This window comes from Balaenoptera ricei, chromosome 15 (assembly GCF_028023285.1).
Source record: "Balaenoptera ricei isolate mBalRic1 chromosome 15, mBalRic1.hap2, whole genome shotgun sequence".
NCBI classification, from domain to species: Eukaryota; Metazoa; Chordata; class Mammalia; order Artiodactyla; family Balaenopteridae; genus Balaenoptera; species Balaenoptera ricei.
Genome location: NC_082653.1, coordinates 17532798 through 17558165, shown reverse-complemented (window position 1 = coordinate 17558165; position 25368 = coordinate 17532798). Strand labels below are relative to the sequence as shown.

General features: G+C 46.1%; 1 protein-coding gene across 8 annotated transcripts in view; it reads right to left on the bottom strand.

Moving 5' to 3' along the window:
* PTPRT (protein tyrosine phosphatase receptor type T) overlaps positions 1–25368 on the bottom strand; it is a 1095010-nt gene that overhangs the window by 659915 nt on the left and 409727 nt on the right. For all 8 annotated transcript variants that reach the window (XM_059896616.1, XM_059896620.1, XM_059896617.1 and 5 more), the window contains exons 5-6: positions 24762–24877; positions 11532–11706 (exon numbers count right to left, since the gene is read on the bottom strand). In XM_059896616.1, the coding sequence (XP_059752599.1) occupies positions 11532–11706; positions 24762–24877 (291 nt within the window). The remainder of the gene's footprint in view (positions 1–11531; positions 11707–24761; positions 24878–25368) is intronic.

Genomic DNA, 25368 nt, shown 5'->3' with positions numbered 1-25368 from the left:
TTCAGGTACTGCTCATTCACGTCACAGCCCAGTGAGGTCATGGGGTGGGCAGGGGTGGTGCTGGGCTCCACATATCATTCAGGGACCCAGCTTCTGTCTGGAGGTGCTGCCTGCCTCAGTGCGTGGTCTCCAGTGTCACAACAGGAGGGGAAAGATGGGGCTCGCACATGGGAGATTTTGTATAGGTCTGGCCTGGAAGGGGCACGTATCGCTTTGGCACACATTCCTCTACCCCATCTGGAGGCGGGAGTCTAGGAAGTGTAACTTTCCTGCCCACCCAGAAGGAAGGATAAATGGTACGGAGAACAAATCACATTGTCACATGACTTTGAACTTCCCCAGCTAGTACGAAGTAGGTCCCACTCTGTGATTTCTACACTTGATTTCACTGAGCCTCAGAAAATGTAAGGCAAGCAAGATCATTCGTTCCCTTTTACAGATGGAGAAACTGAGGCTCGGTCACATGCAGAGTTTAATCCAACAGCAAACAGAGCGAGAAGTCTGCCCCAGCCCCACCTGCCTCTAAAGTGTAGCCTCACCGCCTCTCCTTAGGAAGACCATTTTCAACTGCTTGCAAAGACACAGCAAATGCCAGTCCTGTCTCACGGGGGCGTCCAGCAGTTCCCCACTCACGTGTGTGAGAGATGAGAAGAGCAAACCACGGAGCACATTTTGCCGCTGATAAACTCAAACCGGAGGCTTTCCCTAACCGAGAACAGATGATCAGCCACTCTGCCAAAAAGTGTCTGCTCCACACCGCCAGGCCGAGTTCCATCAGAGAGGAAGAGTTCCATTTATTCAGCGGTAAGCGAGTCACATCTGCCTCTGGATACACATCTAAAGCAACAGGCCTGCTACTCTGATTAGTAATGAAAAGTTGGAGCAAGCACATTTCATTTAAAAGAGAAGGGGCCAAATCCTAGCTCCATTCTCTACCAGGGTCCAGGAAAGCATAAAAAAGGAGGATCATATGCACTTAAAAACAACAACAACAACCTTTAAAGAAGCAAAGAAATCCACCTGCCTACGTGGTGGGAAAACTAAAATTTTACACCACTGCAGGAGCCCCATGATTCTGTAGAGCTATGTCATTTGTTTTTCATACTATTTTAGGAAGGCATTCTATTGTTTGAGGGGGAATAAGTTTGAAACCCACCTGTAGAATACACCTTCTCTTTTGACAAATAGGGAAGTTGAGGCCCAGAGAAATGGTCATTCAAATCTAATTAGCAGCAAAGTGGAGGCTCCCTTCCTTCTAAGATAAACCTCACCTAAGCCCTGGCTCTGAGTTCCCTGGATTAGGATAGCAGCACATCTTAGATGGGGCGTGAACACGGGAGTTTAAAAACAATGCAATGTGGGCATAAGGAACCCCACTGATTACATTGGAAGCCCACTGTCCACGCCCTGCCAATTGCTGAGATACTGCTTTCTTGGCATCTGCCTCCTGCTAACTGTTCCACCTTTGCTTTTTAAATGTTTAAACATGTTGCCACAGTTTTTTCATGAAGATCATTTCTTTTTAAAAAAAAAAATTTATTTATTTATTGATTTGGCTGTGCTGGGTCTTAGTTGCGGCACGTGGAATCTTCAGTTGCAGCAAGCGGGATCTAGTTCCCTGACCAGGGATCGAACCCAGACCCCCTGCACTGGGAGCACGGAGTCTTAACCACTGGACCTCCAGGGAAGTCCCTTCATGAGGATCATTTCTAAATGACTTGTGATACTTGCTTTTGAAGTGCACAGTGCTTTACTCCACCCCCTCTCCCCACCCCACCCATCCCCATTTGGGATCACTGGGCTCTACCGGTAGGTAGACTGACTTGGGTTGAAGAGGCAGCAAGCTGGGGGAGTCTAGGCACAATGACAGCTCCCATGGCCCGCTGGGCTGGTGTGTACTGTTCACTGGGACACCCTAGCTCACTCACCAGGTCAGAATAAACCAGAAGTCAAATGTCAGAGTTTTTAGACTAAGAGACCGGGGATCAGAGAAGCTGAATCATTTCTTCACAGCTAATGTCACCAGCTCTCCCTTCTTTCTCCTACATCTCATGCCCCACCTGGCCAGAAGTCCACAAAACTGCAGATGAACACCAGAGCATCAGGGATCAAAAAGTCTCCCCATGGGGAGGGGTTTGGGTCCGAGTTTCTCAACCTTGGCACAACTGGCCTTTAGGGCTGAGCAGTTCTTTGTTAGGGAGGCTGTTCTGTGCATTGCAGAAGTTCAGCAGCATCTCTGGCCTCTACCCACTGGATGCAGGTGCTCCCTTCCCAGGTGTGACAATTAAAAATGTCTCGGGACATTGCCACAAGTCCCCTGGTAGATGAAATCACCCTCAGTTAAGAACCACTGGTCTAGGCAGAGGTTGTAACATTTCAGAGGCAAACTAGGCACCAGTGAGAAGATAGAGACAATGATCTAGAGCATCCTTTCCAAATCTGGAGCCCACGGTTTAAGTGAGTGCAACTGAGCCTGAATCTTAGGTCCTCAGAAACAATTTTCCATGTCTATTTGTCACAGAATAGAACATGATGGAAAATTAGCATTAGGAGGGTCAGAAAAAAAATGTCTTAATGATAATAGGAATAGGACAGACATTGGGCTATGAGACTCTAAGTAGGCTGGGTGATCAGGCTTCAGCATCCTCACCTGAAACATGGGAGCAGGTGAGGGTTAAATAGAACCTCACGTGAAATATCCAGGGCAGTGTCTGGCATGCAATAAATGGTCCACAAATGTTAGCTTACGACAGACCTTACAGCTCATTCCATATCCCAGATAATTCTTCCATTTGAACACAGGAGGTTAATGTTCCAAGTGAATGAGGGTTTAATGCAGTTGCCGTTTGATTTAATTTCCAAATGCGTTAAAAGCATTAATGCAACCCATCAGCATGCAGCTGATGAAGTAGTCAAAATCACGGAAACCAATACTTGTCAGGTTTTATTTATCCACGTTTACGTTTTTTTTTTTTTTTTAAATAAGCTGTTCTTTGTGCCCATATAGAATACAATATACATAGATATACCTCAGTTCATCCCCCCACGCCCCCCGCACACACACATATGCTCAAGTAAGTTTCCCACTTTCCTCCTGGCTGTCATTTTTCTCTTCCCCTGGAAAACTAACAGTGACGTCATCCAAGAGTGAAGGAGTCCGGGGCTAAGACTGGGCAGCTGGCAGATGGGGAGGATGGAGAATGATAAAGACAAGCATAAACACGGGGGCAGTTAGTTCACAAAGGATGAACAGAGCCATGACCCGCCCCCAAATCTAGAGAAGCTGTGCTCTTATTCCAGTTTATAATTAAGGAGTCATGGAATGAAGTTCCGAATTCACATAGCTAACACAAGGCAGACCGGGATTTGAACCCAAGACCTACACGATTTGGAATCTACCAGTGCTTGCCAATAGCAGTTGTGGTAAAAAAAAAAAAAAAAAGGATGCAACCCACTAATAAAAGTTAAGACTAAGAAAGACAAAAACTAAGAGCATCAGGATATTTTTCCTACAGGGAAGGAAGGCTACACAGACGATGTCAATGCTGAGGTTTCTCTGCAATAGCATCTTCCAGGAAAGCCGAGGTCAGACGTGGGGTGGAGGGAGGAAGTGGGTACGTGTGACGTAAAGAGGTGTTAAACGTGCAGACACAGGTTGAAGCAGGTATACGCCAGTCGGCAGGACTCGGGAGGAACACAGAGGGCTCACCTCGAGGCAACCCTTCCCTTGACAGCCACTGAGGAAGGCCCAGAAGCTTCTAAAATGACCATCATAATGGCCACACGGTAGACTGGATAAGTAGTATGATGCTGGCAGGTCAACTGGGACCCCAAAGTTGCAACCAAAGCAGGACAAAGGGAGGCCATAGGAGGGACACAGGGAATTAAAAAGCTTACAGCTTCCATAATTAGGAAGAAACGAATAAGGGAAAAAAACAGCACTTAAAGGAAAAGATAAAAAAGAAGCACCCAGAAAGGACATGGAACTTCCTCAGAAGTAGGAGAAGAACCTACAGTTCAAACAATACTGAGAACCTTGAGAAGGGAAGGAATGGGGAGGAGCGTGCAATGCCACCACCTGCTTCTGAAGTAAGGGTCTGAGAACTCCCTGCTGGATACAGCCAATGTCTGAGCACCTTCTGCACTGCAGGTACTGTATCAGGTGCCATGGACCCAGCAGGAAGCAAGACCTACAGAGCTTCTTCCTTCAAGAGCGTGCGTAACTCAGAGATGTGAATGACCGTGGTGGGCAGTGATAAGGGCTGGGAAGAAAACCACAGCCTAGTACAATGGCACAGAGTCACAGGAGGGAGTGTGGGCACGCGGAGGCTCTCTGAGGAGCTGATGCCTGCGCAGAGACCACAGTGGACCAAACAACTGAGCCACACAATCGTCTGGAAGAAGAGTATTTCGGGCAAAGAGAGAGGAGCAAGTGAAAAGGGCCTAAGGTCAGACTTAACTTGCTGGGGTTCAAGGAAGAGGAAGTGGACCGGTGTGGCCAGAGAAGAGAATGAGAGGAAAAATATGGGGCTGGGGGGGTCAGAAATCAGAGACAGAGGCCAGATCTAGAGACTGCATTAAGAAGTTGGGACTTTACTCCGAGGATAAGAGAGGAGCTAGTGGAGGGTTTTAGGCAAGGATGCACCATGATTCAACTTGTTTTCAAACTATCACTGAAGCTGCTGCATAGAGAACAGACCTCGGTGGCGCAGGAGTGGAGCAGGCAGGAGGCTGGCAGAGTCATCCAACTGCAAAGAGATGGGGGTTGGTCCCGTGCAGTGATGGACAAACTGTGTCCTGGGAGCCAAATCCTGCTCCGTGCCTGTTTGAGTAAATAAAGTTTTATTGCCACACAGCCTCACTCACTCACTGACATCTTTTCTAGGGCTACTTCTGCTACAACGGCAGAGCTGAGTAGTTAAAACAGAGCCTGGATGGCCCACAAAGCTGAAAACGTTTACTACCATGCCCTGTGCAGGAATGGTTTGCCACCTCCTGGTCTAGGGTGTGGACAGGAGAGGTGGTGGGGATGATGCGGCTCCAGGCAGGCTTAGGAAGTGGAGTTCACAGGGCAGAGGCCGGATTCCAGTCCAGGCTCTCTGACCACTGAGCCATACAGCCCCCAGCTCTGCTCTGCCTCTGAAGGCTGGCAGAGAACAGAAACGATTCTGATGGCACCTCTGCAGTGCTCCAGTGGCTGTCCAAGCTGAAGTGCTCAGAGTGGTCACTGGCTTTGCCTCCTCTCCTGGCATGCAGCCGTCCTCCTAGGCTGCTCTCACTGATGGGACAGGGACCAGCAGCCCTGGTCATCTCGGAAGGTTGTAGATGCTTTCCCAAACTGCATCAGTTGTCCCACCCTTTGTATTTCCTCAGCTCACGCCTGATCACAGGGCCTACCATACTGGATTTTGTAAGAAATGTGGTACAGAAGAAAGAGCCTGAGCTGAGGCACAAGCAGGCATGGGCTGGAATCCCAGCTCTGCCATGTATCAGGTGTGTGACCTTGGGATGACTGTCTAACCTCTCTGTTCCTCCACGCCCTCATTTGTAAAAGGGGGATGCTACAGCACCTGTATCGTAGGGTTATGGATAGGATTAGTAAGACAGTATAGTAGGCGCCCAACACAACTAGATGACCACGCATTACAGGTTTGCACAATTCTTCACGCTAGACCGTGAGCTTATCACACTACTTGACACACAGTTGGGGCTCAATCAACTATTAAACAAATGAATATAAGAACAAGTCAACTTCTCCAGCCATGCAATCTTTAAACCAGAGGCGGTAAACTCAAAGGCCTACAGGAACCAGACTAGTGACGTGAGCAACATGGGCCAAGTGAGGACAGGGGTGAGCTGTGGAGCACATGCCCCAGAACAGGGCAGACACACCAGCCCGCTGCTGCCACTCCAGAATGCAGGCTCAGTGCGGCCAAATCAATACAACTTCAAGAGGCATTTAAGTATCAGAACAAGTGTTCAAAGTCAAAAAGACAGTGCAACCTAAGGAAAGCATTTCTGCAACCAATTTGGACTAGTGGGCTGCATTTGATGACCCCAAGCCCATTCCAGAGGAAAGAGACCTTAAGATGACTACGTTTAAATTTCCACAGTACAAGAAGCAGAACAAGGAAAAATGGACACTCTATTTGGTCAATATCCCCTTAATAACACTAAAATGTGATTATTGTTATTTACAGATATAACTGGGTGGGTGTCTACTTTTACTGGGATCTATACATATACTGTCTCCCTCTAATAAGGATCCAATTAGCTATATTTACCCTCACTGAACAGATGAGGAAACTGAGGCTTGGAGTGAATATATAATTTGCCTGAAGACACAGACAGCTGGGGCCAGGACTGAGACTGAAACTTGGGATGTTTACATCCAAAATCCATGCTCTTGACCCTACCCAGCTGCCTTGATAGGAAGTCATATCAGTACTTAAATCAGAACATCTGACTCTCAGCACCAGTACTGGATTTCTTCTAGGCACCAATCTGCATATTGATAAGAAGGTTCTGAACCCGTGGTAGGTTGTTAAATGGAGTCAGAAGGCAAATTTAAAAATCACCACCAACAACACATTTTTGATGAGTTAGAAAATTTTCATCCAGACCACATCTGCATTTTTGAAGACACCTATGTCTTTGGGATAAACTAAAACACCTTGAAATCGAAGACGTTAAGAAACCCAGAAACAGGGAGAGAATTAGTGCATTTATGAGCACTGGTCTGGAACAGGTAGGTTGAGAGGCCAGATTGTCGATCGAGCAAAACCTCAATTACAGGGTAATCTAATGTATACCCAGGTACATTATCACAACTCAATAAACAGTTCTTCGGAATTAAGTTATTCCAATTTGCTTTCATTTTGATCAGTGTGTTGCCCTGAGAATTTGATATTACCTATACTCTAATGAGGTGGCATCTCTGAAGCACTGATGCTCACCATCCCAGGATAATACATGAGCCACAAGCCAGCCAGCCATAAACACACCTGCTTAGGGAAAGAGAGACCCGGCCTGAGTCTCCACCTTCCACGGCTTGGCCCAGCACAAGCACCTGCCACAGATGTCACCAGAGGGGCCTCCAGCTCCTGGCATCCTTGGGCGCTGAGGGGTCCTGTAACCTCCCAATCCCTGCATGGTCCGAGTTCTGAAGGAATGATGCCAGGCGGACGGGGCCCATGTGGTCAGGCGGCTGGGCACAAGCAGGACCAGCTACTTTTCTTCTGGTCCAGAAACCTGACTCACCGGAGGCAGATACAGAAGGGCACCCAGGGAGTCTCATAACCCAAGTGTTCCCAAGTCCACATGTTGGCCCCCTCTTTTATATTCCTCCCTCCCTTTCCATATGCTCAGCACATGGGGGAAAGTGCCAGTCCCCTCTTTTATATTCCTCCCTCCCTTTCCATATGCTCAGCACATGGGGGAAAGCGCCAGTCCCTTTTTGAAGAGGAGGCCTTAAGGGATCTCTCCAGGGCCACACAGATCGCAATCAAATCCGCACCTGGGCCAGGTGTCCTGCCCCACCTCCCACTCAGGCCGTCACCACCTTTTACTTCCTTACAGGGGAAACCCCACCCACCTCAAGTCATTTATTTTATTTAACAAACACTTATAGCTCAGTGGGCCAGGCACTCCTCTAAGAACTCTTACACCCACCGTCTTATGTAATCCTCAGGACACACAGCCCTCAGGGAGGTAATGCTCTACCTCCACCCCCAGATAAACCAGCTGAAGCTGGGAGAGGTTGATGTTCAAGGTCACTGAGCTGGGATGAGAAGGGGCCAGGATTCAAACCCAGGCATCTCAGCTCCAGGGTCCTTTCCTGTCTCTGAATTGGAACTAAACGGAGGAAACCTGGAAAAAATGCTGCCCAGGGATGGTCTTCTTCCTGTGACCCTCCAGTGTCTGTCAGCTCCCTGCCACTCGGCCCCCACCATCTGTGTGATGTGTAAACCAGGAACAGGAAATTCAATTTGGGGAGCAGCCCCATCCCCTGGGAGAGCGCTTGGCCCTTGAGAATAGCCGTCTTTCTCAGATTTTCTCCCTTCCCTGAAAGAAGGTAGATTTCTATTTTTTCCGTTTTTTTGCTGTTTGTTTTTAACAAGTGAAAATACTTCAGTATTAAAGTATTTAAGCATTCTGGCTCAGCCACAAGAAGGGGCTCTAAGACGTGAGTGAGTCATTCTTCATAAAGCACTTTCCCCCCAGTGTTCTGGTTTGCTGCCTTCAAGTGGGTTCCTGGCCGCACACTCCAGGGTGACAGTCTTCCTTTGGTTGCTGCGCCTCTGGGTGCCCCCTGTCTTTCACTGTCTTGTTTGGCTTGGGTACCATTAGCTTTTTATGAGTGAGTTAGTGTGTGTGTGTGTGTGTGTGTGTGTGTGTGTGTGTGTGTGTGTGTGTGTGAGAGTGTGTAGGGAAGGGTTAAATCCATTTCTCCACGAATCTGGCAGTTAGTACCCCTCTCCAGAAAGGTGGGGAGTGGTGAGAGGGTGATGCATGAGTTAAAAGGGCAAGTTAGCAACAGGTCGGGGGACCCCTGTCATGAACCCTGTCTGCTATCTGGACGTTTTCGACACTGTTCATGACACCATGCTACCATGTGCTGACAAGGCCACAATCCTCAGGCCCTCCAGGTGTTGCCAAAATAGCATGATCTAGCTCCTGGTCCAATCCTAGCTCTGTCCCTAAGGACCTGTCTCTATTTCTCAACCTGGCTGTGACTGTTCTCACAGCCGTAAAATGAACTAAAATAAAACCAAGGTGCAGAGCCACAGTCAGGACCACATGAGATCGCGGATGTGAAGGGACTTCTACATTCAAGGGGTCCAGCTTCGAGCTTACCACCAACTGAGTATAAAAAGGAAAAAAATGCCAGTGGGAAGAAAAATGGGCACTAAAAAAAATGTGATATTCCATAAAGGATTTCAGTAAGGTATAACAAAACAGGACCCGGTCACCAGGAGCACAAACCCACCATCGCCCACCCTGAAGGAGACCTCTGAAGGAGACCATCCAGTGCATCCCTTAAAATAGAGCAGCAAGGGCTGGGGTGGGGAGGGGACAGAGCAATGTTAGCTCCTGGATTGTACTGACAAACCTGGTCAGGGCACCACTCAGTCCAAGCTGAACTCTGGCCTAGGACACACAGCCAACAAAGGATAAACCACAGTCCCAGGACACACTGGCCACCCCTCCAAATAAAGGCCATGATGCTTCACCATGGAAATCACATCCTCTGTCCCAGAGCCCTCTGGATTTGGTTTCCCACACCTCCTTCTCCACACCTGGGGACGTAAGACTAAATGAAGCGTTTTCTGGTTCCATTTGTCTGCGGGTGAAAAGTTCAGAGCCCTACACTGGCCCCCTAGTCCTTCACCCTATGCAATCATTACCAACTCTGTGTCAGGCATGGGCAAGGTGCTGGTGAGACCGGGGACAACAGGAGAAAACACTATCCATTCTCCGGGTGGGGAGGGTGGGCTTCCTTTCCAGTGTGGGAGGTCACCATAAAAGAGTATGTGTAGTGAGTGTTCCAGAGGGCACAGCTCAGGAGTTACATATTCACTATCTGAAAGACCTGCAAAGGCCACTTTATCACACGAATCCATCTTATGGCACCAAAAAGCCAAGATACGAGCCTAATGGGATCAAAATGATGGTTTCTTTTATATATAATGGCACTCAATGTAAACTATTTTAAAGATGATTTTTTTTTCCTGTTAGTTGTTCTGTTCGTAACTACCCAATTTGTTGATCTTCAGCTTAAGTGTTCATAGAATTACAGTGATGAAATGCATTCCTGCTGAGGCCAATAACTCCTTCACTTATCCACCATTCAACAAGCATTTTAAGGTTGAGCCTTACGGAACGACCGATTGTGCAGGTCAGAACCGTCAAACGCCGGCTATCTCAGATGGTTCAGTGTGCTCAGCACTCGTGCCAGGCACTCAGCGAAGCTCGGGGGACTGATTGTGAACCACGAACCAAATGGAAGATGCCCCAAATCCCACAGAGCTTATATCCTAAAGGGGGAGACGGACGCTGCCAAGTAAACAAAGAAAGAAAAATATATAATTTGGAAATGTGATGAGTGAAAAAGAGACAAGGTGATATAATAGAATGTGACCACCAGAATGGCGGGGGGGGGGGGGGGTCAGGGGAGGGTAATTCTCTCAGAGAAGATGGCATGATGACAGTCAAGCCAGATCTGATTAATGAAAAATGGGCAGCCATGTGAATATCCATCTGGAGTCAGGACAGCACAGGAGAGAGAATCCCACACACTCTAGGATTAGAGACCCTAGACTCATACTAGTCCCAGGCAAGGTTACCATGACATGCGGAAGCAAAGAGAGGTCAAGGTTTCACACCAACCGATCCTTTGACCAAGGGAACCAACTCAGGATCCTCTGGAGGGTGGAGCGATGCTTTTACCTTCAAAACACTGGGTATCATTCTACAGCTAGCATTAAGACGAACAGCTTCATTATTTCATTCACTAAATTATGTTATATTAAAATTTTAATCGGTGAACATAACACTGGAAAATGAGAACATCCATACGCTGCTATTTTCCAGTGTAAGCTGTCAAACCTTTTTTTTCTTCTTTTGTTTATTTTTGCAAAAGCAACATTGCAACAAAAAGAAAAATCCGTAAAGATGCTCATATTCTTTGGCCTACCAATTCTACCCCTAGGGAATTTATCCAAGGAAATAATCTGGTTTAGTAGAATAAAAATATTCTCTTCGGAAGAACTCAATTGAGGTGTGAATCGTTGCATGCACAAAGGAAAGATAAAAGAAAAACAAATACACCTGGAATTACCTAAATGATGACGGAGATTTTTAAAAATAGGATGATTCACTTGATGAAATAGCATACACCCATTAAGCACGGTAACAAAGATTATATAGTCTTTCAAAAATGAATGGACTATCCAGCTCCTTGAAAGAAGCAGAAAAGGAACAATGTGCATATTTTAATGGAAGAACATGTCAGTGATACCTCAAGGTGAAAAAGAAAATTGAAAAAAAATTGAATCAAAGCCAGTGGGGTGGGAGGTTATTTATGTCAAAAGTCCTTCTAAAATATTGTCATTATATCGAGTTTTCAATAAAAAATCCCTCAGAAACAATTGTACTCTGATCACTGTAATAGAACGCCACCAAAGCACAAGGACATTGGCTCACTCTAACTTTAAATGCAGATTAAAGCCAAATTTGGAGATGTCGTCTATGTTATATATCCCATAAGCTTTCATATACAGATCCTACATGTAAGACTCAACTTTGAATGACAATGTAATATTGCATGATTTCACAATAACTTCCTCTATTTTTTTTTTGATGTGTGTTGATGGCAAGAATTGGAAATCGTGTTTCAGTCTACGGAATGGGTGTAGGAACACCAGATGAGAAAACGGGGGAGTCTTAACTCCTCCCACCATGCAAGGATGGGGCCAAGGGATCCCCGTGAAATCAACCACCTGGGGAGAGGCACGGGTGGTGGCACTCACCTTTCACAATCAGCTCAGCGTAGTTGGACACACCAGAGCCACCGTCAGAGCGGATCACACAGCGGTACTTGCTCACGCTCCGCTGGGTAGTGTCTGCCACACTGACTGTCGCCGAGAAGCGCCTGTGGTTGACCACGCGGGTGACCATGAGGGCCGTGTCCCTGCCATTCCATTGCTACAGGACAGAGGAAGGGAAGGAGACATCATATTATCACACACCCCTGAGTGACCCCAGCATGGAAGTTCCACCCGTCCCCACACCCCTGGGGCCCATGACTTTCCATAACAAGGAGTCTCCATTGCTGGTTTCTGCAAGTGATGTGGTTCAAGAATAAACTTTGCTAGTGAGCTGATTCAAGAGGGTGGATGCCTGGCCATAGGAAGAGAGGGCACAGCCGCTTCCAAACACCTTGGCTCCTTGCTCATCTGCACTTGGGGTTGGCGCTTGGCCCCTTAACCTTCCTCCTGTTTTCCTTCATCTCTTAAGCAAAACCCACAGGGTTTCCCTAAATGCAGACTCAGGTAAGTTAGTGAAGACACAGCCCCACAAAGTGATAATAAACAGCTGGTGTCCTGGTACACCACCCACAGGCTCTGAGTCCCCCCCACAGGGACCAATCTGTCCCTCCAGGTAGAGTGAGGATGGGGGCTTTTCAACACCTCTCCTCCTTGGCATATGCTTCTTCCTCTGCCTGGTGCCTCCTGTCTCCCTGGAGATACTCCCTCTCCCTTAAACACACAGGTTCAGCTCATTAGCATCTCCAGTAAGTGCCCCTGACTGTCACAACACCTTCTGGAAGCTCCTCACTCTCTTATGTATGGTGCAAACTTCCCACACATTTTTTCCTACAAGTGTTTCCCACTGTAGACTGTAGCTCCCCGAGGGCAGGACTTTGCTCTTTTCATTTCTAGCACCGTGCTCTGAAGCCTCCTGACTTGCTAAACATTTCTAGAATCAACATTTCTAGCACGGCATTTTTGTTTTTACCATCCTGAATCTTAGATGTGATACTCTGAGTTTGAATAAGGCCCTTTTTCACAGTAGCAAGTCACAATAACTGATAGGAAAACAAATGCAAGCCAAAACCATTTGTGCAGGCACTTTCATTTCTCTGGGCTTCAGTTTCCTCATTTAAACAATGGATCTGATACTGGTGTTTGCTCTATGGAGTTATTGCGACGAATAAATGAGAAGGCATGTAAAACATTTAACACATGAAGGTACATTCTGGTGTTAGTGGAGCTCTCTAAATTAACCATGAAATTAGCCAGGTGAAGTGGGGTAAACTGGATAACAGCCCCTCAAAGATGTCTACATCCTAATCCCTGGAACCTGTAAATACATCACCTTACATGGCAAAAGGGACGCTGAAGATGTGATTCAGGATTTTGAGATGGCGAGAGATCCTGAATTATCCAAGAGGATTTATATGCAGAAGAGGAAGAAGGCCGGATGGCCAGAGTCAGAGAAGGAGATGTGGTGACAGAAGCAGAGGTCAGAGTGACGTGATTGATGGCTTTAAGATGCAGGAAGGAACCATGAGCTAAGGAATTCAGGGCAGCCTCCAGAAGCTGGAAAGGGTAAGGGAAGAGATTCTTCCCTCTCCTTCTCCAGAAGGAGCCCAGCCCGGCCGACACCTTGATTTTAGCCCAGTAAGACCCAATTTCTGACTTCTGATCTCCATAACTGTAAAGTAATAAATCTGCATTGTTTTAAGCCACTAAGTTTGTGCAACTTGTTACATCAGCAATAAGGAATTAACACAAACGGCAAAGGACTGATTAAGCGCAAAATATTAATTTTTCATAATTTTTCATGTTTAAATTTTATTTTGGTGTCTCCTCCAGTATTATTTAACTTTTCTTCTTAATGATGTCAGATTCCAGCAGAACCAGAGAGGATTCAGTGCCTCCCCTTGAACAATTTAGATTTTTCTGTTTAGCTCCCGAACCACCAGGCTTTCTCCCACGGAAGGATAGGAAATTGCAGGTTGTCTAATAAAATCTCTAGAAAATAGGCCTTTTGATAATCACAACTGTCATTTTGGGAGCAGACAACAGCAGGACAGGGACGAGCAGGAGGGCCCAGAGTCACAATAGGAAATAGGGCTGTGATGGACCAGGGCAAGGAGAAATGGAGGTTAAGTTCAGAGAGATGAGCCCAGATGGAAGGGCAAGCAGGTGCTCAAGGTCAAGGCAATTGAGCAGTCACCCAGGAGCCCAGGAGCAGAGATCGGGAGGGATTCTAGAAGACCAGGAATGGATGGTGAGAGGCTCAGATGCCAGAATGTTGTGGCAACACGGAGAAGGGATTTAAGCAGAGAGGAGGCATAAGAAGCACAGGTGCCAGCCACTGTCTCAGCCCCAGACAGAGGCAGAAGAGAAAATGCAAGGGAAGAAAACAAGGGGAGGTTTCATGAAGCAGGAAAAGACTCAGAAACCTAAGCCCATAGGCAATGAACAGGTTTGAGTGGGCACAGGGACGGGTGGTGCAGGGGAGATGCCAGGAGCCTGAAGTGGACCACAACCCAGAGGCAAATTGGGAGAGTAAAGCTTCCCAGCCATGACACCAGGTGCCAGGTAAGTGCGCAGGGATGCAGATGTTAGGATGCTAGGAAAGAGAAGCAGGACAGTGAAGGGAAGTCAAAGTCCTGGGAAAAGCCAGAGAGGAGCATGACACAGATGATGCACATAGAAGCCTGTGGAAAATTCTATCAAACCCTTAGGCCCGTGTCACCCCTTTGGCTTGTTGGAAATTTTCTTTTGGCTCCTGTAATATTTTTCATCCATAAGTACATCCTTCCTCTGAAAGTTCCAGGCACACTTCCTTTCTTCTTGTGGCAAGTTTTTCAGAGCTATGTCTGTTGTTCTAAAATGAATCATCTTCTAGCCCCTCTGAGTCAATGAATCAATTGACTAAATTTCCCAGTGGGCATTCAGAAGGGTGTCTTAGGTTGGGCTCCCCAGAAGGAAGCAGAGTCTGAGACCTGGTGATTTACTGAGTGCTCTCAGGAGAAAGGGGATGAAGGAAAGGGTGAGGAAAGAAGCCGAGCAACGATGTGGTGGAAACTGGGGTCTGGCTTCAGCCTGACTCCGCGGAGCTCCAGAGCATGAAGTGTACCAGAGTTAATCCCACCAGGAGGCAAGGAGCCAGCTTCTGCACTCCACGCCGATCAGTCACAGGTCATGAGCAGGTGGGGGAGGAAGAAATGGTTCCCATTTGACCAAGGGCACAGTTCTCTGGGAAAGGAGGATTTGTGAGCCTTTAGCAGCCAACATGCACAGTACCCTGCGGTTTGGGGCACTGGCTCATAAAGGACACTTTAATCCATTCTACCCAGCACCTTCCTATCTCTATCTCCTCCTCCAGTGTATTATACATAGGGTCTCCTGAAAGCCCATGAGCCACTGCCCTGAGATTTGCTGGTTGTCTGCTCCTGAATCTATGTTAAAAAAAAAAGGGGGCAGGGGGCTGGGAACTGATCTCCATAGATCATTGACAATGTGGGAAGCTCAAGTACCCCTGCAATAACACACTGCTTCCTCTGAAAAGTCAATCTATCCCCCAGCGAATAAAGTTCCATAACTGAGTTTGATAAATATTTTGTTCAAAGTAATGGGATTTGTCTGAGCATTTATTAAGTAAAAGTCACATTAACGAACATGTCCGAGTGCTCAGTCTGTGCTAGGCACTGTGTTAACTGGCTTACACGATAGAATCCACTTCATCCTTCTAAAATCCCTAGGAAAGTACTTCTCAAAGGGTGGGTCCCAGACCAGCAACATGGACATTGCCTGGGAACCTGTGAGAAATGTTAATTTTAATGAGATTTCCAGGGCTGATATCCGTTTATGGAGGCTGTTTATTGGGGTTGGTAGTCTGAGTTGTCTTTTCCCCTTTCCTTATTCTATTATTAATCGCACTGGAAATGTACTCGTTATTCAACAAAACAGAAAATGAGAGAGTGTGGAATGTGGAAGGTATGATTTCAGAAGAATTTACAGGCTGGCGTTAAGATTCCAACAAAACAGCAAAAAGGGCAAAACATAAACACAAAGTCAAGTATTGAAATAGCATCCTTCAAGGAGGAAAACATGGTCAGCAGAGGATGAGCAATGCTTTTAGGATAGTCTAAAGCAGTAGTTCTCAAAGTGCGGTCCCCAGACCTACTGCATTAGCATCCCCTGGGAACCTGTTAGAAAATGCACATTTTCTGGCCCCTCTCTGGACCTAATAAACCAGGAGCTGTTACGGGGGGAGCCAGGCCGTTTTCGCTTTCACAGACCCTCCAGGTGATTCTCATGGATGATAAGGCATGAGATAGGTCCTAAGAATATTCCTGTTTTTCAGATAAGGAAACTGAGGCAGACAGGTCAAGCAACATGGTTTAGAATAGTACTTTTCAAATTAATGTGCATACAAACCACCTGAGGAATCTTGTTAAGAATGCAGACTCTGATTCCCTGAGTCTGTGGTGGGACCTGACACCCCCCTTCATCTCCAGCTAGCTCCCAAGTCTTGTCGCTGATGCTGGTCCATGAACCATAGGAAGAGGAGCAAAACCTTACGTGACTTTGCTGAGGGATGGAGTCACGATGTGGACCCAGGTGATCTGATTCCAGACACTGAGGCCTTAGTCACATCGCCCAGCTGCCAGCCAGTACACGACAGCGCACAGTTACCCTGTGACTCTGTGTGAGGAGGGTAGAGTGTGCAGTGTTCCAGAAACTCACTTTGCTTCTTCAAAGAACATCAAACGCCATCTTGCAGGAAATGCCTGCTCCACAGAAAACAGTTTGGGAATTGATGTGATCTATGCCTAGCTTTCTAGAAACCTCAGGGGTCTCGACGTCGGAAATATCTATGTAAGGAGGGGCAAAGCATCTTCCTGCATTCCTGGCTAATGGACCTCCTAAATATATTATTAAGGAGTGTCATATCTAATGTCCTATTAGGCTTGGGTGAGGTTTTCTTACCCCAACTCCATCAGTCTAAAGCAGCGGCTCTCAAACCTTAGCATGCATAACGATCACCTCCAGAGTGACTCAGTAGGTCAGGGGTGAGGCTAGTTAATCTGCATTTCTAACAAGCTCCAGAGTGACACTGATGCTGCTGGCCTTGTCCTCTGTCTCCAAGATTTGAAGGCTAATGTCACCTTAAGTCCCTCAGTGGAAAGAACGGGGCCAAATAATATCACGAAGCACATGAATGGAAACATTCCTTAAATCCAGGCCACTCCCTGAGGCTGAGCAATTGGTCACTGCACCAAAGATGCCCAGCCATGGGCCAAGGGTGTGGCACCCAAATCCAGCCCCTGCTCTGCGGGCAAAGCAGGAGTCCTGACCACAGGCTGACTGAATCCACTTAGAGGAAGGCTACCTGTTTTCTTTGCCCAAAGGCTCTGTCTGCCTGCCAGGCTATATGCCTTGGGGCTGCATGTGCCCATAGTGCGAACCTTTTTCCAGTTCATCCACCCAGGGGGGCACATGTGTTCTAAGCTGAACAAAGGCATTTTGTAGCCTAATCGGTGGTCCTGCTTAATCCCATTTTATACCCATGTCTCTCTCATTCATCATGGTAATAGTTCCCTTTGAAACCTCTCTTTTTTCTTTCTTTTTCATCTGCTTATCTCTCTCTTTTAAAACAACTCAAATTCCACCTTCCCTTAGCTTGTTTTATGTTATGTGGAATAAGCCGGCTTGGTTTGAGAGCACACACTCTTTACAAGAGTATGGACTGCAAATGCCCACACTTTAATATTTCTGACCCTGGCATATGTGCATCCTTCCACCCCCCTGGCAAAAACCTATCTTCAGGAACTATCTAGAAAGGAAGACAAGAGAAGCACCTGATGCCATGGAAAGCCTGCTGTTTTCATATTATCTGACTGACTATCAGGGTATCTATAATGGCCTCACCATTTTGCAATTCCCCATCCTCTCTGCTCCTGTGTCAGGACATTATTCCCTTCACAAAGACATAAGACACAGCTTGCAAAAATGGCTGTCATTATTTCCGGACATGCCGGAGTGCATGCCGGCTTGCAATTGATTTATAATCAGCAGAAGTGGAAACATTACTGTCTTTAATAAAAGGAAACTGTGTGCAACTGACATTATGACTGTTTTACAGGAGATATTCTAACACATGGGTCCTAGAAACCTTCTGCGTGCTGATTTGAGCTCCTAGCGCAAGCTCACGCGCGCGCACACACACACAAGTAAAATGAGGCCAGCGTTTCCAGTTGAAAATTATTCTAATTGCTCCAGAAATCTCCTGGCTAGAAAATATTTGGTGAACTTCCCACAATTCATTCGTAATTAATATTCTTTTCGTTTCTAGTCATACTGCGTCAATGGCATGACACTTGGAAACTTGCTAAAAGCTGGCCCATTGATTCTCTTAAGACCATATTTGCACCTCTTTGGCAATCTCTGAAGAATAGCTTTTGATTATTCTTTATTAAAAGTTAAAAGAAATAGAAGTGGACATAAATCATTTTTGATTCGCTGTGCTAAAGACCTCCCAAGGGCCCACCGCACGCATGGCTGACTGCCCATTTACGGTTGATTTCTGGGTTCAGAGTTCCTGCAGCGTCAGGAGGGTCCTGGCATAAGCCCTACAGGGAGCCGTCAGCCCTGAGCAAAGAGGATGAGCAGGGGGTGAAGGGCCTGCACACATGCCGTCGCCCTGTGCAGCCTGATGGCCCTTTGACTATTTCCAGTTCACCTCTCTGAACTCTGCTCACAGGCCACTTCTTCCACGGGCACTTCTCTGAGACTCATAATTCCTCCCCACTCTCCCTGCTCCCTATCTCCTCAGCAGACCCTTTTCCCCACTGGGAGCCTGGTCGCATGTGTGATAAAATATGTAACTCTGTGATTAGTTGCTAAATGTCTGTCTCTGCTGCCGAAAGGTAAGTTCCACGAGGGCAAGAAGCAGGGCTGCCTTGCGCGCCACTCTTTCTCCCAGGCTCCCAAGCGCTGGGGCGGGAATGAGCTGGGTCAATCCTGAAGCACATAAACGGGGGACGGGCTGAGGGAAGACAGGAAGAAAAAATAGCAGAAAGTAAAGGAGGAAAGAATACGTGTGTGAGGGGACAGTTCCAGGTCAGAGTTGCCTACGGTCCTCGGAGAGGAGTTGCACAGGACGGAGGAGGATGAGGTCCATGCATCAGCTTCGGACGAATCTGAGGGAACCCAACCCTGTGCAAATCCAAAGCCCAGCTAGATTTCCCTCCCCTGGGTCGCCCTACAGGAGCTGTTTTTTAATCTGGGGTCCCTACAGGTGAAAAGAAGGAAAGACAGAGCATGTAGTAATGGTGCCATGACTCTGTAAACACACTAAAACCCACTAAGTGGTAGACTTATTGAACTTTATGGTTTGTGAATTATATCTCAAAGGTAATAATAAAAGATTGGGGTATCCTAGGCGTGGGGGTTCCCCAGCTATGACACAGACCTGCTGTGTGTAAACCCCACCTGGATCCACCCTCACATCATCTTCACAGGACTTGGGGGCACAAGGGAAACTGTTGCAGACATGAAGCTTGTGCTGCCTGTGGGGTAATGAGTAATAAAGTCCTTTGTCTCTGACCCAAGAGTCTCGCGTCTCCTGCCAGCATCCATGCAACCACGCAATGGGCAGCCTAACCCCTTTGCTTGTAAATAAGGTAAACTCTCAGACCCTTCATAGTTGCTGACAGATGATGCCATGGAACCAAGAGGGCAGGAAGATTTTCAAGGAGGCAGTGGTCAGCATCATCAAATGCTGAAAGAAGAGCCAACTGTAAGGAATAATAATAATAATGGAGGAGGACGGGGGGAGGAGGGGGAGGAGGGGGAGGAGGGGGAGGGGGAGGAGGAGGAGGAGGAGGACCACCGCCACCACCCCGCCCCCTGGCTTTAGCAACAAGGAAAGCACTGGTGACCTTCACAAGAGCCACTTCTGGGAAGAGGCAGGAGTTAAAGAAAGTCACGTTGCAAGTGTAGACAACACGTTTAAGAAATGTGGCCAAGAAGGGGAAAAGAGCTGTAAGAAGGCAACTAGAAGGGAGAAATTTGAAAAAAAGCCCAAGGGTGTTGGAATTTCGTTTGTAGATTTGAGAGACTCAAATCTCTTTAAGTACCTAGTACAGTGAAAATTAGAGGTGGGTAACTAGGTGATAAATACATGAATTTTTTTTTAATAGGAAGCCATCTGTATGGAAGGAAAGGCTGGAGTGGAGATACAGGTGGGCAGGGCTATGAGGTCAGCATGGGAGGATGAGCCCAGGACGTAGACATGGACCTGCATTCAAATCCTGCCTCTACTGCTCACGACCTAGGTAACTCTGACTCATTTATCCTTAAGCTTCAGTCTCCTCATCTATAAAGCAGGACTACAAATAGCATCTACCTGAAAGACTGGTTGTGAGAATTAAATACATCCTATGTGTAACCACTCAATACATGCCAGCTGTGTTGAGTATCAGCGTGAATTTCTCCTTAGTATGTAGTTATAGGGTGACCACTAGGTTTTCAGCAGAAGCCCCGCATGGAAGGGACACCTGGCAGAGATGCAGGCAGGAGGGGGAGCTGGTTCCAGGAGCCAGCGGTAGCCCTGCGGGGAGCGGGAAAACAGGTTTACGGGAAGAATCTGCCGCAGACTGACACGTCTGCTTATCTCATCAGCCCTGGTGTGGTCACTGCTGTGCTGATGGCTTCCCAGGGCAGGAGCCTTTTCCTGCCAAATTAGGGTGTAACAACGCCCGTGATTTGTCTAAACACGTAGGCTGCCCCTACTGAGATCTGTGCAGAGGCTTTGGACACATGGCCTCATTTCTGAGACTCTTCGAACGCTATTCGTTGTACAGACTTCCGATGGAGTGAATCCTTTGTAGGGAGACCTGGAAGTCAGCCTTGGGGTGGGGCTGACAGGGTCTGCCCTGGAGCCCCTGAGGAGTGCATGGATCCCACAGCAATCTTCCGTAAAGACCAGGTGACACACAAAAATATTTCTAAACCTCCACCTTAATGAACAGTATCTCTTGGTGGCGATGAGGAGGTGGGGCAGTCTGAGGGTAATTTTACCCGTATTCTCAACAGGGGCCAATGCTGCCGCTTCTGTCGGAATAGCTACCCCTAATTCTGCTATGCCCTGTGAAGGCTCCTACCATCCTTAGAATATGCTGTGCCTAGGAAAAAGTGGTCATTTTTCTCCTTTTAACAGCATTTTTTCTGTTAATGTTAGTTACATACATTCATTTTAGCATATTTGGATGAAATAGAAAAGAGTAAAGATGAAAATAAAAAGCATACATAATCTATCATCGCAATCAATTATTAAGTGTCTTGATATGTGTTTTATAGTGTTATATGTGTATATTTATACAGGTATGTATATATTTGTGTAAATATGTGTGTATACATATGGTTGGTTTTTGATATAAAATTAATATATTGGGCATATCGTTTTATAACTTGCTATTTTCACTTAAATATATACTGTGAAAATGGCATTAAACAGACTTCTATAAACTGATATTTAATGGCCCCATTTACTTAATCAGTCCCCTTTTGCTGGACATTTAGGTTGTTTTCAGTTTTTCATCCTGCTGAACACACTTGCATATACATTTTTTTCCCTGTCTCTGGTTATTTTCTTAGGTGTATTCCCAAAAGTAAAATTACTTGCCGGAAGAATATGTACATTTAAAAGTGTTAGCTAGCTACTGCCAAATTACCTTCCAGAAAAGATGTACCATGTACATTTTCACAGTGCTACACTGATAATTTGTCACTACAGTTCCACCTAGTTGTACTCTGAATATTGCTCTTTTTTTTTCTCCTTTTTCCAAAAGGGCTCCCCAGACCGTAGGCTGCTTTGCTGTAGTCATTCTAGTCAGGATGAATGTAGCCATTCCAGTCAGGATGCACACCAACTACTCGCTTGAAAAAAATGCTTGAAGAGTCACAAGTTTGGATTCCTCAAGACAACGCATCACATAAGGAATCAGCAAGTTATGAATGAGGCCCTTCCACCGGAGACCACGGCACTACATGCTTCACCTCAAGAAGAAATCATCCCAGAACAAGACGAGCTTGTGTATAACTTTTATTGGCCTTTATCCGCCTTTTCCCTACAAGATTACAATTGTTCTAGGCTTAGGTATACACATTTCTGCATAGGTCCTGTCTGTTGATTTTTATGTAAAACTTGCACTATAATTCCATGAAAGCTGGCACTAGCAGACAGAGTCTTCTGAAGAGCATATTAAGTCTTCAGGAGGGTGCAAAACAGGGGTATGGGGAGTCTTCCTTTTTAACTTATTAATTTATGATCTGAAAGCACTTAAGGACAAGCAGGCTGTAGATCCCTGCTCTATAGAGAAGAAGGTAAGCATTCTCTACAACAGGCAACAGGGATTTATCCCCAAATACGAGTCCACCAACTTTTCCCTAACCACTGCCAGAGAGAAGGGCCACTGACATACTATTCTGAGAATAAAGCCACCGCCTTTATTTCCCTGACTTAAAACTGCTGGATAAAAAAGTTTCCACATTTGGTGACTTAGTGAATAGTCAGCTTATCTTGGAAGCTACAGCAAGAAATAGCATTGTTGAAAGGCACACCTGCTGTAGGTGTCCTGTGGACTCTTGGCCACAATGTGTCTGTTTCACTCACTTTGGAAATTCTCAGGCTGAGGCACCCCAGCCTGTTATATGGAACACAACTTTGGCAAGTCTGCAGGCTGGTCCTCTAGGCGCTGGAATAAATCCAAAGCAATATCTCATGAGAAATCTGCCACTGCCTTAGCTCGTCCATCTCAGATCAGGGCTGCAATTCTCTCTTGGGTGGCAGGTATCATGACTGGCGTCTCATATTTTATAGAAAGATGTTGACCTACTTCCAACTACACTGTTGAATATAAGCCTGGACTTAACTGGCCAAGAGGGCATTTTGCCAGAGAGCATAGTGTAAGCCATCTACCTCCCAATATTTCCTGAAATATACATGAGGGAGGCAACATTTCTGGCGGTTTCCTTGAAGAAATAGTTATTGAATCTATTCACTCTCCAGATACATGTGAGGTATCCCAGGATGGCGATGGTAGAGAGCTGGGGACCTCTGCCATATCACACTGCCCACCCCACCTCCCTCCCACCCACCCCCCCCCCACCGCCAAATTGCTTTTACCCAGAGCATCACTATGGGAAACAAGCCTATGAAACTACTTGTGTGCCCTCAGTTAAGACTGTGGTAGAAAATGTGGTTCCCTACATCACAGACTGTTTTCTTTATGAGGACTCCTGGGAACAATTCCTGTCTGGCCTCTGTGTGAACGACAGAATTTTCTGGAGCCACTGGTTTGTGTTCATCTCAGGGACATCACTGTGAACTGTGTATCTGACAAGCTTTCCTTATTCTGTCTGTGGCCATGGTGCTGTGGGCTCTGCCTGTGACCCACCAGGAAGCAGCAGACATACAGAAATGCAGTTTTTAGCATATGACCAGCTCCGACGTGTTATTTTCCTCCTATTTGGTGTTGCCTCACTTAATTTATGCTATCCTGTCATGCTTTATGTCCCATTGTAAGCCACCTGAAAAACGTTCTGGAAATAAGATTTGGTTTACACTGAAAAGTAGATAGATAAATAAGATGTGGAAGTGTTCAAAACCATGTGTTTCTATTTCCTTCAAAACTTCAATTACATTCTGCTTTAACATCCTTCCCCTGATAGACTCAAGGTTTAGAGCACGCAACTCAGAACTGTAGCAACAACGTTCATAAGATAATTGGAAAACCCAAATTAAGATGCTGAATGTACTGTGACTGTCTTTTCTCATTCTTGTGACCCAACTGAGGCAATGCCATTGACATGACAAAGCTTCTTGGGAGCCTGATGCACTTTAATACTAATTATAATGAATAAATAGCATTACGTAATACTTGAGTGACACGTGGAAGTTTCCCGTGCTCTCTTGTGGTCTGCAGGCAGACCTGGGAAGCAGCAGGAGCAGGCATTATTATTGACTGTTATTTTCATTCTACTGCTCTGCTAAGAAGCAAGAAAAGAAGCTCCTAGATGTGCTCTCTCGGCCCAGGGACTTTCCAACTGCAGGAAATGGGCTCAAATGCAAGAAGAGAAGTGATACTATGAACTCCCATCAAAGTGTGCTGGGCATGGGTTAAGGACCAACATCCAAACTATGTGAGTCAGAAGAGATGATAGAGAACTTTAAGTATATGAAGTTGGAGGTAACAGGAGTCAGCTTCTTTCAAGCAATATTCCTGATTCCTTGAACTGGAGGTGATGTCTCTCTAGAGTTGTGCTCTCCAGTAAGACTCTCTGCAATGTCAGGAATGTTCTCTATCTGCATTTGTCCAACATGGTAGCCACAAGATACATGTGGCTATTGTGCACTTGAAATGTGGCTAGTGCAACTGGGCATCTGAGTGCTGAATTGTATTTATTTTAATTAATTTAAATTGAAATAGTCATACTAAGTTTAACAATGTTACAGGGTACAGGATCAATATAGGAAAGTCGATTGTATTTCTGTATACCAGTAATGAAAAATCAGAAATTGAGGGGTTTTTTTAAATGTATTTTAGAGTAGCATCAAAAATAGGAGATATTTAGAGATAAGACTGACTAAAGATATACAAGACCTGAACAATGAAAATTATAAAACCTTGCTGAGTGGAATTACTACAGATCTTAATAAGTAAAGAAATATACCATGTTCACGATGAGAAAACACTCATTATTGTTAAGCTGTCAGTTTTCCCCAAAGGGATCTATAGATTCAGTGCAATCAAACCCCATCAAAATCCAACAGGCCTTTTTTCTTTTGTATTAGAAATTGACAAAAAAGTCATATGGAAATGAAAATGTACCCAGAATCTAAAATATCCAGTTTGCCTTAGTCCTCGGATTCTGGGCTTAAAGGACAAAGTTTGTTAGAGGGCACTTTGGAAAGCTCATAGTTGCAAATTCTACTTCTGGCACTTTTATGTTTGTGACCTCAGTTTCTCAATCTGTAAAATGGGGAATACTGATGCCTACATAACAGAATTAGAGTTAAGATTTAACAAGATCATGGATGCAGAGTATCATCCAAGGAGCAGAGGTACATAAAAAATACCCCTTCCCCTTCCCCACCAAGCCCTTTATCACAGCACACACTTTCTTCCCTTCCCAAGGGATGGGCAGGTATAAGCAGGAGGCCCCTCCCATCCTTACCTGGAGCCAAAGTTTGTCATGCTGAGACCACTTTCCACCAGCAATGCACTGAAAGGTGGCATTCTGCCCCACGTTCACCTCGACATTTTGGAGCCGCAGAAAATGAGGTGCTTTTCCTAAGAGAGAAGCCAAAAAGCATATAAGGACAGAATTCAACAGCCTGACCATGTCCCTGTCGGCGGGTGGGAGCTCAGGATGGGCACTGGGCAGGGGCGAATTTGTGCTTAGGAGATGGTCTGGCTCGGTGAAAAGCTACTGTTGATTGATCACTTCCTGAGCCAGTTACTGTTCTAAGACATTTACATACATCATCTCACTTAAATCTCACAAAAATCCACAAGGTGGGCAGTAACTCCATTTCACCAATCAGAAAATTAATGCTCTGAAGGTTTGTCATGGTCAGACGGCCAGAAACTGGGGAAGGCAAGACATGAATCCATGTCTCTGAGAGCCTCAAAATCCATACTATTAGCTGCTGGGTAATACTGCCATGTTTGCAAAAGGAAGTCGGAGGGGTGTGGAGGTCACCCCAGAAGATATCTCCCTGTAGACCTGGGTGAGCAGAAAGAAGAAAACTGAAGTGAAGCACCTTTGGGCCTGAGACTTC